Here is a 15687-nt window from a genome sequence, read left to right on the forward strand (position 1 = left end):
AGGAAAGGTAGAGGGAGCAGTGGGCCATGAAGCACGATAGAGCTGGGGTGTCGGGAACCCATGAGTGTTTCTATGAAGTTGGGGCACAGAGGAGTGTGACTTGGAGCAACAGAGGAGATGGGGCAGGTAAATAGGGACCTAATCCAGAAGGAAACTGGGAGAACCCAGCTGACATGGCCATTACCACATTTAGTTGGCACATGGGGTAAGTTCGATATTCCCTGTAATCTCCCTGGAAGGGAACTTGAATGCTGGGCCAGCCCACTGTTGGCCAGGAAAACTCTAGCTGCTTACTTAGAAAAGAATTGTATTGAATTTCTCACTAATAAAGGGGATGTCTTGCCATAAGGTATTTGAAATCAGAGGTCTTCAGACATTTTTGCTTATTGCTCCTAAAGGATTTTTTAAATTTAAATTATTCTCTTCCTAGCACATTTTAAAGTGGATACCTAAAATTTTTGTCTTATGTCTAAATGGTTGTAAATAGTAGATACCTAACATTTATTATATTGACATTTTGAGTCAAACTATGATATGATTCTTTTAAATATATTCAGAGCAATCAAAATATCTTGGCAGTTCAATACTTCCAACATGTTACAACATTTTCAAAACACATAAACATGTTCTCTTGTTAGCAGTTGGAAATTTTACGTATTTTTTTCTTCTTGTATCTGCAGTTCTATTTTACTTCCTTCACAGAATTTTATTCACTATAATATATTTTATACTTAAATGTTTCTTATTGATTTCTCCTCCCATTTCTCTGTAATGAATGTACATTCATATGTATAAATATAAACATATATAGAATAAATATATATGAATATGCATATGAAGATAAAAGCTAAACATATATATATATTACATATATATGGTAACATAGTTACCGTAGACTTCTGTATCAACTGTCCTCTGGATTGAGTTAACATTTTAATTATTAGTCATAGATAACAAAATATTAATATAAAACTTTTAAATTATTAAACATAAAAAATAAAGTATTAATTCGATGGATGTGGCTTTTTTCCATTTTTTCAGGTATCTTAATATGAATGCTACTTATTAATAGAAAAGTACAGGTTTCAGCATGAATTATATTGCTATTTAAAAAATTTTTATATGTGTATCACTGAGAATTTTCATTCACAGAAGTGAGTAGATGAGGATGGAACTAGATTTGAAGAGAAAGTTTACTCAATTTAAAAATCCATCAATATATTTCTCAATATTAACATATTAAATAAGCTTAATCATATGATCATATCCATAGATGGAGAACAAACATCTGACAAAATTCAACATCCTGTTATGATAAAATTCTCAGCGAGTTAGGAATAGATGGGACACTCAATTTTTAAGCCTCCTTTTGAATTATACGCCCCAAATTACATTTTAAGATCAACTGACAACTAGGTTAGGTTCTTCTTCACTTTTGCTGGAAGCTGAGAATTGAAAACAAAATTACTGGCAAAATAATTTATTATTCAATCTTCAGTGTCCACAAATTAAACCAAAGTGGGTTTAAACCCATATCAAATGAATACTAATTATACTAGTTATTTTTTTTTTTCCTAGGCATTACATTTACCTAAGTATACTCAGAGTTGGGTAAATCACAACAGCGTTAATGTTAATCTCAATATAATACAATATTGTGAATGAAGTATTTTTGATAAAATGCTTTTATCTTTTGTTTGTTAAATATATTTTAGGACAACTTTGTAAATTTAACTCATTCAACTTCTGGAATATATTCATCATGTAATTGGCAAAGCCATTTCACACTGTCAAGTCAAACAGCTAAATCAAAGTATTTAAATTATTTTTGAGTTTTATGGCCACATTATATTTAACGATCAGCTGTTAGAAAAAATAATTGACTTCATATTTCAGTTCAAATAAACACGTTAACAGTATACTCATGACAACCATTTTGTTTTATTTTGTTTTTGACAGATAGACAGTGTTTTGTTCAGTTTGGGCTGCTATTCCAAAGTACCAGAGGTGGCTTATCAGCAACAGGAGGCTTATCAACAACAGAATTTTTTTTCACAGTTCTGGATGAGGGAAGTCTGAGATCAGGGTGCCAGCATGATTGGGTTCTGGTGAGGCTGCAAAACTGCTGGCTCTGCAGGTTGCTGTCTTCCTTTATCCTCCCAGGGCCAAAAGAGGGCAAGAGAGCTCTCCAGGTTGTAAGGGCACTAATCCCATTCATGAGGGCTCTACTGCCATAGCCTAATTACCTCCCAAAGGCTCTACCTCCAAATACCATCACATTGGGGGTTAGGATTTCAGCATATGAACTTGGGGGTTGAGGTGACACAAACATTCAGGCCATTGTCAGCAGACAGTTAGAGCAGGAAGTTTGTTGTTTGTTGTCATTGCCATGGTTCTATTATTTAGATCATTTCCATGGGAACATTCAGAGCATGTTGAGGTGGCCAGTTGCATTGAGCCAGAGACAGATGAGAAAGGAATCACAGGAGTCGAGGGAATTAGGCAACTGGACAAGAACATTCTAGGCAGAGGAAACTGCTAGATCAAGGAGGATGTCCCATGTGTTTGATAAGAAATAAGTAGGTCCTTGGGACTAGAATGGAGTGAATGAGGGGGTAGAAGTCAGCTGTGGTCTAAGAACTACAAGGGCCAGATCATCCTTGTAGCCATTTAAGGATTTTGGCTTTTCTCTAGGTGAGAAGAGAGCCTTTGCCAGGTTTCCAGTAGATGAGTGATAACATCAGACTAAAGTTATGAAAGGAATTTTTTTCTGGTGCTGGGTTGAAAATGGACTGTTGGGAGACAAGCGTGGAACCAGAAGGATCTATTGGAGGCAGCTGCAATGCTGGCAGCAGGTGATGACACCTAGGACTAGGTTAGCAGCAGTGGAGGGAGTCAGAAGTGGTCAGGTAGTGGACACATTCTGAAGGTAGAGCCAGCAAGGTTTCTTGGTGCATTGAATGTGGATCGATTCCAAGAATCGAGTCAAGGGGAGGCCAGTGCTTGCATGCTGTGCTGCTGAAAGGATGAAGTTGCCCTCACTGAGACAGGGAAGGCTATGAATAAAGTAAATTTAGCACATGTAACTTTGGGAGTAGGAGTTAGAGTGGGCTGTGAGATCACAAGTGAGATGACAACCCTGTAGGAAACAGGGAGAAGTTGAGTCCGTGGAACAATATGGGTGGGAGGAAGAGGTTAAAGAGAGAGTGAGAAAATTAAGAGAAGCTCAAGGAAGTGTCTAGGAGGTGAGTGAAACTCCCTGGTGGTGGTGAGAGGAGACAAAGCATCCTTTAGTAAGTAGAGTTATCATCACCGTTGTATTTCTTTTGGTGATTGTGGTAGTTTCCTAGGGCTGCCTTAACGGATGACCATGACCTTGGTGGCTTGAATCAGCAGCCCACAACCTTTATTGGTACCAGCAACTGGTTTCATGGAAGACAATTTTTCCACAGGTCTTTGTGGGGGTAGGGGGGGATGGTTTTGGGATGATTCAAGTACATTACATTTATTGTGCACTTTATTTCTATTACTATTACATTGTAATATGTAATGAAATAATTATACAACTCACCGTAATGTAGAGTCAGTGGGAGCCCTGAGCTTGTTTTCCTACAACTAGACAGTCCCATCTGGGGGTGATGGGAGACAGTGACAGATCACCAGGTGTTAGATTCTCATAAGGAGCACACAACCTAGATCCCTCACATGTGCAGTTCACAGTAGGGTTTGTGCTTCTGTAAGAATCTAATGCCACCACTGATCTGACAGGACACAGAGCTCAAGAGGTAATGTGAACAATGGGGAGAGTCTGTGTGTACAGATATAGCTTCACTAGCTTGCCCACTGCTCACCTCCTGCTGTGCAGGTTGGTTCGTAACAGGCCACAGACTGGTACCAGTCTATGGCCCAGAGGATGGGGACCCCTGGCTTAAATAAAAGAAATCTAAATCTGTTTGCTCACAGTTCTGGAGGACAGACTTCTAAAACCTATGTGTTGGTAGGGCCATAGTCCCTCTAGAGGCTCCAAGGGAGGCTACTCACTGCCTCTTTCAGCTTCTGGTGGCTCCAGGCATCCCCTGGCTGTGGCAATGTAGCTGTAATCTCTGCCCTGTCTTCACGTGGCCTTTGTCCTGTGTCTACCTCTGTCGTCTTCTCTTCTCTTATAAAAATATGTGTCACTGGATTTAGAGCCTATGCTAATCCAAGATGATCTCATCTCCACATCCTTTACTTTGTTACATCTGTAAAGACCCTCTTTCTCCAAGGATCATATTCACAGGTTCCTGGAGTTAGAATATGGACATATCTTTTGAGGGGCCACTACCCATACCACTACAGAGTATGAATACTTCTATCCCATCCATCTTTCCTACCCCAACATCAATGCCACCAAAAATAGTTTTGCTGCTATAAATTTTGTTTTGCAAGCAGATAAGAGAGGTTGAGTTTCACACTGAAGTCAGAATGACATAGCAAAGCAGTGGCTGACAAGAGGCAGAAGGACCTGTGATAAGGTAGTTCCCTAGGAAACTGAAGAAGACTTGGCAAGGCTTCCCAAGACCACAGAACTGGGCATTTGAGCCAATCTTATCTGGATCCTAAAGTTTAGAAGCGTTCAGCTGATATCAGTGTTATAAAGGCATAAAATATGATCATACTACACATTCTATTTTGTAACCTGCTCTCCTTGCTTAGAAAATATTGCAATCATTTTCTCAAATCATTAAATATTTCTCAACAACACAATTTTTAATGGCTGTATAGCAGTCCATCAAACTAAAGTACCGTAATTTATATAACAAATACTTTATGGTAAGCCGTTTAGGATGTTTCTACATTTTGCATATGATAAATAACACTGAAATGAACAACTCTCTTTATAAATCATTGTGAACATCTTTGATTATTTTCAAATGGGCTCATTTTAAATAACCATGAACCATGAATTGCTATTTTGTGATAGCAATTTCTGCTCATCGTTTCCTTTATGAACTAAAACTTTTCCTTCAGGCAAAAAAAAAAAAAAAAAAAGAAAGAAACGAAGTTCCTGGAACATCTGGCTTATGATGTAATTTACTTTTGGTATTCAGCTGTGCTCCCAAATATTTAAGTATCTTCTTTCTAATAGTCTCAACCTAGGTTTAATGTCCCTTCTGGAGATACAGATACAAGTGCGTTTCCTTCTGTGAAACTTGGCCATGACTATTCGTGCCAAAGTTGTATATTAGTTGCCTTCAGCTTCTATTTCTCAGATTGTAGGACCCAAGAAGAAAGGACAGAAGCCAGAAAGAATTAGACTGCAGGAATTTTTGTTGGGACCAAGAAGACTCTTGTGATAATGGCTACCATGAAAAACTGTGACATGCCAGACCATCTACATAGACTGTCCTTATAACCAATAGAAGTTAGGTATTATTATCTGCAGTCTTGGTGAGCAGGTAGCGGCTCAGAGCAGAGAGAGCAGGTCTCATTGTCAATTAAGTAGCAGGGCTGGAATTCTAACCCAGGTCGGTCTAACTCAAAGCCACCATGTTGTATGTCAGTGGGGCTCTCATATCTTTGAACTTTGAATGCTGGTTAAGATTTCTCACCAAAATTGTGGAAGTCATGTAGGCTTGCCAACTTTTACTTTTGCCAATTAAGGACATCAAACAGCAACAACCACTAAGTGTGATCACCTACCTCAGTGGTCTCATATACAAAAAGCTATTTTAATGCCTGAAAGAGGAGGAAGGCTATCATGTCTGAAGACAGTCCCTTCAATGAGGTGAATTAGATCTTATGGAAATTCAATATGTTGTCCTTGCTGGTGGTCAGCATCTCACCATAGACCAGGGAAAGTGGGCACTCTCTCCAGACACCATCTAAGAACCACTTCAGGAGGTCACACTGTCATCACTGCCCTGACAGAGGGTTGCTCTGGCTTGGCTGACCAACATGGAAGGGGACGCAAGGCCTCCTCTCTGCTGTTGGAAGGGGCTGAAAAAACATTCAGCCTAGTGGTAGAGGGGCATCCATTCTATCACCTCCCCCTGTTCAGGATAGAATTCTCACACTCTGTTCCTTTCTGAGAGTGAGGAAAGGAAGGGGACATGGTGGATGTAAAATTCAAGCCATTTAGGAGGGAGAATAAGAAGAGAGGGAGAGAGAGAGAGAAAGAGCGAACGAGAGAGAAAAAAACAGAGAGAGACAGACAGAGAGAGAAATACTGGGACACTTGGGGAGAAACATTTTTATACATGTTGATCTCTTAATGTATTTAGGAGAATTAAAGTTGTATAGACAGAGAATCCTTGTCAGTATCCAAGATAAAAAATCAAAACAGAGCTCAGGGATCTTTCAATCTGTCTTTTCCTAACAGAATTCACTGATTCACTGTGTATGGAACGCAAGGCATGCAGGAGCGTGCCTTACTCCTCACGCGCACCTAAGCCTCAAGGGCAAGGAGGGGTCTGTATCTCTAATTATTGGTCTGGAATAAACATTTAGCAAATAATTGATGAATCAGGGAGTGGACTAAAAGCTAATCATCAGGTAATCTATTGTTTAATTTCAGTGGATTGCCTCTCCCTACCCTTATTGCTTCATTCTTGGATTTATAGTCATAAGTGGCAGATAAAGGCAAAGTTGGCTTGGGAGTGGTCTCCACAAATAGAAAGTCACAGAATAAGTAAAGAACATGCAAGTCAGGGTAATTTCTGACCCATCGGTCAAGAGGAGGTTCCTGAAGTCACGTGTTATTGAATGAGAAATCTAGACCAGACACTGTACTTGACATTTGACCAGCATTTATCTCACATGACTTTCCTAAGAACACAATGGGGGAGAGACTATTAATGTTATCCCCAGTTTACAGACTGCAGAGCCCAAGGAGATGCTTAGTAGCTGGGCTTGAGAGCTGTAATGGAGCAAGGAAGGAACCCACACCCATCTTCAACAGCCTTCCTCTGGTCCAGCAGCTGTAAGCAGGCCTCCTTGTTGGGAATGGACTGACTGGTTGACTCACTGGCAGTGCACGTGCACAAACACATCCAAACACATATACATGTGCACACACAGACACCTACACACAGATACAGAGAGACACACATATACGTCTACATATATACACACATGCAAACACACACATGTACCTACACAGATACAGAGATACATGTATACCTCTACATATATACACACAAGCACACACATACCTACCTACACACAGAGAGAGATACACATACACATCTACGTATATACACACATGCACATACACACATATACCTACCCACAGATACAAAGAGATACATGTACACAGCTAAGTATATACACATATGCACACACATACCTACAGACAGATACAGAGAGATACACGTTTATGTATATACACACATGCACGCACACATATATACCTACACATAGATATGATATATATATAATTCACATGTACGTATATACACATGCACATGCACACATATACTTACACACAGATACAGAGATGTACACATCTATATATATACACACATGCACATACACACATTACCTACACACAGATACAGAGATGTACCCATCTCTCTCTATATATATACACACACATGCACATACACAATATAACTACACACAGATACAGAGAGATACATGTACACATCTACATGTATATACACATACACACATACACCTACACACAGAGATATACACATCTGCATATGGATACATATGCACACATGTACATATACTGACACAGATACAGAGATAGACACATCTACATATACATACACACATGCACATACATACACAAATATTCACTCAAAGACACACACGAATATGTAGATATGCCTGTGTACATGCATGTTCACACACCTATGCATGTGTGCACATGTATAACACCCTTACATGTATCTACACATGCATGTGTACACACACATATACACGCATATGAGTGGAGACACCCCCACACACTCCCTCCCCACGCGCTGCACATATAACCACAGACACAAACACCTCTGCACACATGAGTACATAAACATACATGTACGCATGTACACACACACGAATACCCACATACCTACATACGTATACACATACATATGCTCACACACACACAGACACATTCAGGTACACTTACACACCTATACACCTGTACACAAGCACACACATACAGTTATACACACATATACATGACCCCAGACACACACACACACACACACACCACTCTGCAAAAGCCCTGGTTACATACCAAGTTCTGATGCTAATTTCCATCTGACCTCACATTGAGGCATTTGTCACAATTCATGAACCAATACTGATACATTATTATTAACTAAAGTCTATACTGTATTCAGATTTCCTTGGTTTTTACCTGATGTCTCTTTTCTGTCTCAGGTTTCCACATTACATTTAGTCGGTCACGTCTCCTTGGGCTCCTTTTGGCTGAGACTGTTTCTCAGAATGTCCTTATTTTTTGATGACCTTGACCCAATACTTGTTGGGTATTTTGTAGAATGTTCTGCAATGATAAAGTTGCCATTTTTTTTTAATCACATCATACTATCAACATGATTTGCCATTGTTGGTGCTGACCTTCACTAGCTGGCTGAAGTAGTGTTTGTCAGGTTTCTTCACGGTAAAGTTGCTCTGTTTCTCTGTTTTCATACTGCACTCTGGAAGAAAGTTACCCTGTGTAGCTCACACTTAATGGAGAGTTACACTCCAAGTCCTTGAGGCAAGGAGTATTTATGTCCATTATTTATAATGCTTCAGCATGTGAGATTTGTCTCTTCTCATCCACTTAACTGATAACTTATATCATTATGGATGAATGGATATTTATTTATATTTTGGATAATTTCTCCACATGAGTATGATATTTTACTAAAAAAGTTAAAAGTGACACAGAAACTATAAAAACGGAAATTTTGTTTGATAACAAACACTGTGGTAGTCAAGAATAGGGCACTTTTGTTAAAAGAGCAAATAAGTCTTTGGACACGTAAGCAAAAATACAGCTTCAAGGATAGGGGAGGTGATAATCTTATTCTAGTCTATGTTCTTTGCACTGTACTGAAATTGTTGTGCCCAGTTCTGGGCCTAATCTTTCAGGGGAGATGTAAGAAATTGGATGCTATTCTGAGAAGTGGCTGCAGATCCCTGAAACCCTATAAAAAATGGGATCTGACTTACTTGGAATTTATAACTGAGGAGTTTAGACATCTTTACCACATACTATTTCAAAGACAGAAAAAAGGCATGGTCCAGCCCCAACTTCTGGCCATCTTCTCCTAGTCTCCTCACCCCTGCCCACTGCATGAAATAGATAGATATGTAATACATGATATTTGTACAATCACAAACACTTAAAACATTAGTTATTACCCTAATGCTCAAAAAGCAAGAAACAAACAAACAAACAAACAAACAAAAACCCCGTATTACCAACAAGATCTCTGTGATGTCCCTGAGATGATCTGTTATGGTTTGTACCACCCTGTCCATATCCTGAACTTTGGGTCACTATGACGTCAACACACAGTCATTCTCTGCTTAGCAAATCATGCCGTCATTATGTTACCCTCATCATAGCAAAATGTTCTTCAGTTATTGTAACAACGTGATTTTAAAAATGTTTGAGCTCTGAAATATCTTTCAAATATTTGAAAGAAATAGGACAAGACATCCTCTGACTCCACGTGGAGAGGGAAGACAAATGTCAAGATGAATTTGGCCTAGAGGAGAAGGTTCTAATATCCCGAGCCGTCGTGGTGAATGGGAAAATCAGCTTTCAGAGGCAGTGAATGTCCTCAGAGATGTTCTGGCAATAGACAAGATGACCACTTGGTGGGGATGTTACAGAGAGAATCCCCATTCAGATGGGCAGTTCCTTCCTCAAGTTCTCTTCTAAAACTCACGATCCACCAATTCTAATAAAGTATACATTGGAGGATTCTCAGCATTTTCTTCCCAGCATTGTTTTGCCCAGCATTTTTTTTTTTTTTTTGGTGGGGAGGCAATCCTTTCTTTTAGGTAAGATGTTTTGTTTTCAGAAGGCATTTTCCAAAAGGCCCCTCTGCTGACAGCAGGAAATGGCACATTGACCCACCGGCATCATTAGCAAGAATGAGTTGGTCCAATTGGCTCCTTTTCCCTGGAAGGCTGAGAGCAAGCTTGCCAGAAAAGGGACACTGGCCAAGCCATGATGGCCTCGAGAATAGCTTCAGGACAAAATGGTGGGCACAAACAAGGAACACGACTTAGCTCAATAGATTGGGAGAAATCTTCATTCAGTGGTAGCTCTCAGATGGACCGACCCTGAGGTCAGGATGAGGACGTTCAGGGCTCAGAAAGAATTGGGCTAGTTCTCACCTGGGGATTCTACAATTCCATATATTCCCCAACTGGTAAATAGCCTTCCTTTCCACCACCATGCACACCCCGCCTCCACTAGTCCCTGCTCCTGCAGCAGGCCTCCTGGAAGCACTGGGTCCTCAAGTCTGCAAGGCCAGCAACCGGGTCTATATTATTCACTGCTGAATTCCTTCATGGCTGGTGCAGAACTGGCCACGTAGAAGGCTTTCAATAGAGATGTTCTCCTTCCTATATTCATCCAACAAATATTAATTACGTACACATGATGTGTCAGGCACTGGACTGGGCATTTAGTGAACAGTAAAGGAAAAACAATAAACAGATAAGGTTCCTGCCCTCATGAAGTTTATGGTCTAGTATGGGAGACAGAAAATGTTCTTAAAATGATTAAAGTAAATATATAATTGTGCCTTGAGCTAAGTGCAACAAAGGCAATGAATAAGGCGTGCTGATAGGGGATACTCAGATTGGGTGACAGGAGGTGATGTTTAAACAGATATCTGAAGGATGACAAGGGAAACACCTGGGTGCTGAACTGAAAGAAGAAATAAATGAGTGAGGAGGCAGCTGGCAAAAACCTCTCTCTCTCTGCCCAGAGGAAAAAGGCTAAGAGGCAGTTGGTACCCCCAAAAATGAGAAAAGTGCCTACCATCCATGAGTGCCTGTCAGTGCCAGGGACAATGCAAGAATGATGTCATTCACTTTTCAAAACAGCCCTTGGAAGCAGGACTCCTCCTACCCTCATTTTACAGAAGAGGAAACTGAGGCTTAGGAAGGGCAGGTAACTTGCCCAGTGACTCACAGCTAAGCCAGGATTCGAACACAATTTAAAAGTCTGTGAGACCTGAAAGCTCATGTTCTTAATACTGTTCATCCCCTTCACCATCAGGGCTCGTGGAGTATCCTTCCTGGGACTTCTGTGTGGCCTGAGGTTGGCTTTTGCTCACAGATTTTGCCTTCTCCTTGGGAGCCCCAGGACAGAGCAGGTCTGGGAAGTCACAGGGGCTGCCTCCAGGAGAAAAGTCGCCTCCTGTCATGTGGACACACACTTGGCAGGAAACCTGTACAGGTGTTTGGCCCAGCCCAAATGTGGGAGCCACGGACCAAATGCCAATACTCTCAGCGAAGAGCCATAACTAGTCCTCTCTCCTCACCTGGAAGCCGTTTTTCGACCGGAGCTAACTGCCAGGATGCTCTGGGCTGGTGAGGCCACAAGGATTGTGAGAGGTGCCCTGTGGCTCAGAGGACACCCAGGAAGGAATTGGGGTCTGTGGAGTGAGGGAGAGTTCAGGGCTAGCCAAAGACAACTCCAGATCCCTGCCCCTAAGCTTCCCAGCCTGCAGCTGGTAACATCTCCCTGACTCAAATGTCCATGTGGCTGGGAGGGCAGACAAGAGTTGCCATCACTGCACGTAGACCCTCATAATTGCCTTGTTGTCCAACCCCACAGTCCCACAGCACAGTAATGGTTCACAAGACACTGCTTCCCACCCCTTCTCCCTTGGGTCTTGAGTTGGCTCTGAGCCCAGGTGGGCTCTGCTCGCCTCCCTTTACAGGGGTATACTGCTGGGTCCCTTCCTTCCCAAGTCCTGCCTCCTCAGCATCATCCACAAAAGGCATCCTCTCCCCTCTTCCTCCTGCCCCTCATTTAACTCCAGCACGTGTTTTGGGACAAGTCTATGTTCCATTGGACGCTTTGTTTTACACGACTTCCTCTTATTCTTCGTTCTCCTCCTGTTTAAAAAACATGAATCACTAGCATTTATGAGGTTTCTTCTACTGTTCCAGGCAGGATATGATATGATTTTATAGCTGAAGGGATGAAGGTCTAGAGAGGTAAAGTGACCCACCCAAGACTATGTAATTAATCAGTGGTGGAGCTCAGATTAGATTTGAATACAAGGAAACCGACCTCAAATAGAGAACGGTTCTCTCTAGCTTTGCTAAAGTCTAGCCTTTATCAGAACTTCGCCTCCCTCCAGCCAGGCATGTGGCCCACATGGGGCATGCCATGAGCCCAGGAGCATTGGCTCCTCTCTGGCTCAGAACTGTTAGGTGGTGCTGTAGCTGCAGAGTGCTGGCTTTTAAGCCAATTGTGAGTAAGGGATTTATTTTTTCCCAGCCTCAGTTTTTCTCTCTGTAAATTGACCATATTAATAATATCCACCTCAAAGCGTTTTACAAGGTTGAAATGGGGTGAAAATAGGAAAGATCTAGCACATAATGTATTAATTTTTAATTAAAAAAATTTTTTTTTTTGCCTAAAGCAGGCAGTGGAATAGAATGCTTAGGAGCATAAAGCTCTGAGATCAGGCTGCAAGACTGCACTGCTGTGTGATCTTGACTAAGTCTCTTATCCTCTCTGTGCCCTGGTTTCCTCACCTGTAAAATTACTATAATACTAGAACCAACTTCATAAGGATATTGTATTCAAGGAGTATGAGCCGAGTGCCAGTGAATGGAGGCTGGCATAGAATAGGCTTGCAATAAAGCGAATGAACAAATAAGCAGCTATACACAGCCTCTGTCACAAAAAAGTACCAATAGATATTAGCCGCTATTAGTTAATTGTCATTATTATCTCTCCCTGGCATGTTTCCCCTCAGGCAAGACCAAAGCACTTTCCTCTGCCAAGGAATATCTTCCTCTACTTTCATATCCCTCTCCATCCAACCCTTCAGCCTGCCTCAGTTGGGATTGGTAGGAGTCCTGAAGCTATGGACCGGATCACAGGTGCCTTCCCTTCCAGAATCTATTTTCCAAACTTCATTGATTGCCTGAATTTATATGTCCGCGCGCGCACACACACACACACCACACACACACACACACACACACACACACACAGTCTCTCTCTCTCTCTCTCATTCACTCACTCCTGAGTCAGAAAAAGGACTCAGCACCCAGACACACTGCAGGCTCTTGAAGAAGACAGTATTTTCCTGGGAGCTAGAGGATTTTCCTGTTATTCTCCGTGCAGTTCGAATTCTGTCAATTATTATCCAATTAGTCATCTCTCCAGAGGTGGACTGTCATAAAAAAATAGAAGGTGTGTGTTTGTGGGTGAGTATGTGCATGTGTTGTGTATGCAGGGGGTAGGGAGGGGGAGAGTGGTCAAATAGGAAGTGCCTCGGTATTTATGTTGAAGTGCACACTGGTTTAAATTACCCACTGGGAATATGATTATGCTTAATCTCTGCTCAGTCGAAAGGGGCTGGGGCTGCTTTCTCCCCTCCCTTCTTGACTCTCTGTTCACATAACTCAGGCTGCCTCCAGTCAGCCTTTGCCCACTAGACTCACTGGCCCTGGGCACTTGAAGGTGCAGCGAGTCACTGAGAATGAGCACTTTCTTCTCGGACACAGCATGGATCTGCCTGGCTGTCCCCACAGTACTGTGCGGGACAGTATATTGCAAATACAAGAAGAGCTCGGGGCAGCTGTGGAACTGGATGGTCTGCCTGGCGGGCCTCTGTGCAGTCTGCCTACTCATCCTGTCCCCTTTTTGGGGCTTGATCTTCTTCTCTCTATCATGTTTCCTCGTGTATACTTACTTATCTGGCCAAGAGTTGTTACCTGTGGATCAGAAGGCAGTCCTGGTGACAGGTAAGCAGAACGGCACTGCAATTTTCACTGAGGGCACGATCTGAAACTTGCTTTGCCTTAGCAGGACTTTGTCAAATCTGGCTTAAAAATAAAATACTTGGCATGGAGTAAATGAAAGCCCTCGCCCAAGTATTTTTCATGACATTGCTTTGGTTCAGTTTTTCCCAGGAGGTGCATTTGAAGGGGCTGGTAGCAGGAGGGAAGGAGAGGATGAAGTGCACCCAGACAATGAGTTTGTTAATTTCCCAGGAATAAATATTAATAGGCAAAATGGCAATATTTCATGTGTTCTGTTGTACCCAGGAATGTCCCATAGATTGTTTTTTAGGCTTAAATGGACTTTTGTTCTGAGATCATTGTTTGGCCAGGTTCTCCGCCTGGACCCTTCTTCCCTAGGTATGCAAGAAAGCTTACAAGCCAAGTTCCACTGGCCCCTTGCTGTTTTGAAATATTGAAGGGATTCGCTCACCTGGGCTGGAGACTTTGCAGTTTGCTTGGCTGCTGTCAAGAACCTTGTGTTCTGCCTGAACTGTTCCTCATTAGACCTCTAATGTTTCTTAATTGGACCAAGCTGGCAGTGTGTCCAACATTCGGTTGCCTGTTAGCTGAGCTGCCAGTTTTCTCTTCTGTGTATGTGTGTGTGTGTTTCCCCACCGCAAGTGTGAGGCCAAATTAAATTTCTTTGAGTTGTAAAACTGGTTTGTTTGGTTATGGAGTTTAAGCTTGGATATGGCTGTAATTAGGATTACCCAACGTTATCCTAACCCAGAAAGCCCTGCCAAATTAAAAAAAAAATCAACCGTGGAATCATTTGTGGGAGATCATCACCCCTCTGACCATGGGCCTCAGGGTGAAGGCAAGAATGGGATGGGGATGTGGTTGGGAGAAAATCTGGGGCTTGGCAATTTACAGAGAAACAGACTTTATTATTGTGTTAAAGTAAAATGCTTTCTTGAAACAAAATTCAAGTGGTGCTTGTTGGGAGTTTGATGTGCCACAGAAAACAAGCTTATTTAAATTAATTTTCGAAAGTTTACGGGGAGAAAATTCAGTCAATGGGATGTTTATCTGCAAGAATGTCTGACATCACCTGGAATCATGTATCTGGGAGTCTGGCTGGGTTTTCCACATTTTTACTAGAATTCTCAAATGGCTTATCGGTGAAATTTGTAAGAGTCTCAATTTTCCTCTTCTGTGTCCTGTTCTATTAGGAAAGCTTACGATGAACTCAGGCAAACCACAGGGTAGCTGAGAAAAATGGGAATTCCTTCTTGCTTATTTTGTCAACATTCTTTATCCTCTGCATTTCAAGATGCAGGCATGAATTAACGCTCACAAAATATGCACCCAACTCAGTGAGCCCACATCAGCCACTGAAAGGTGCCGTTTTTACTGTTGAGTAAGGATGACTGAATTAATTAGGCAACTCAAGCTTAAGGACTACTCCCTACATGAAATGCTTATAGCAATTATGAAAGTTTAGAATTAGGATGAGTACTACATATATTTAAGGATGACTGAAATGTGACTTTCACGTTCTTTGTTATTTTCAAATTCTCTGTCATTTTAATGAGGAATGCTATGGGCTCATATAATTCTAGACAAGGTTTCAAAACCTTTGTATGAAATCGAGAAATTTAAAATGAATTCATTTTGTTAGACCAGAACTCTTTAAAGAATGAGAAGCCATGCTGAGTTTGGAATGACCTTTGTTTCACATTGGCTTATGATAACATAGATTAG

General features: G+C 41.5%; 1 protein-coding gene across 2 annotated transcripts in view; it reads left to right on the forward strand.

Annotated features, from left to right (window-relative positions):
• Window positions 1-13113: 13113 nt before the first annotated feature.
• Window positions 13114-15687, forward strand: part of HSD17B2 (hydroxysteroid 17-beta dehydrogenase 2) — a 66180-nt gene continuing 63606 nt past the window's right edge. The window contains exon 1 of one of the 2 annotated variants that reach the window (XM_033219140.1): window positions 13114-13390. In XM_033219140.1, coding sequence (XP_033075031.1) covers window positions 13129-13390 — 262 coding nt within the window. In that variant the 5' untranslated portion in view covers window positions 13114-13128. Of the gene's footprint in view, window positions 13391-13431; window positions 13945-15687 lie in introns of those variants that run through there. The other variant, XM_033219139.1, reaches the window with a different exon arrangement.

The sequence above is a fragment of the Trachypithecus francoisi genome, unplaced genomic scaffold (genome assembly GCF_009764315.1).
Source record: "Trachypithecus francoisi isolate TF-2019V2 unplaced genomic scaffold, Tfra_2.0 Lachesis_group10, whole genome shotgun sequence".
Lineage (NCBI taxonomy): Eukaryota > Metazoa > Chordata > Mammalia > Primates > Cercopithecidae > Trachypithecus > Trachypithecus francoisi.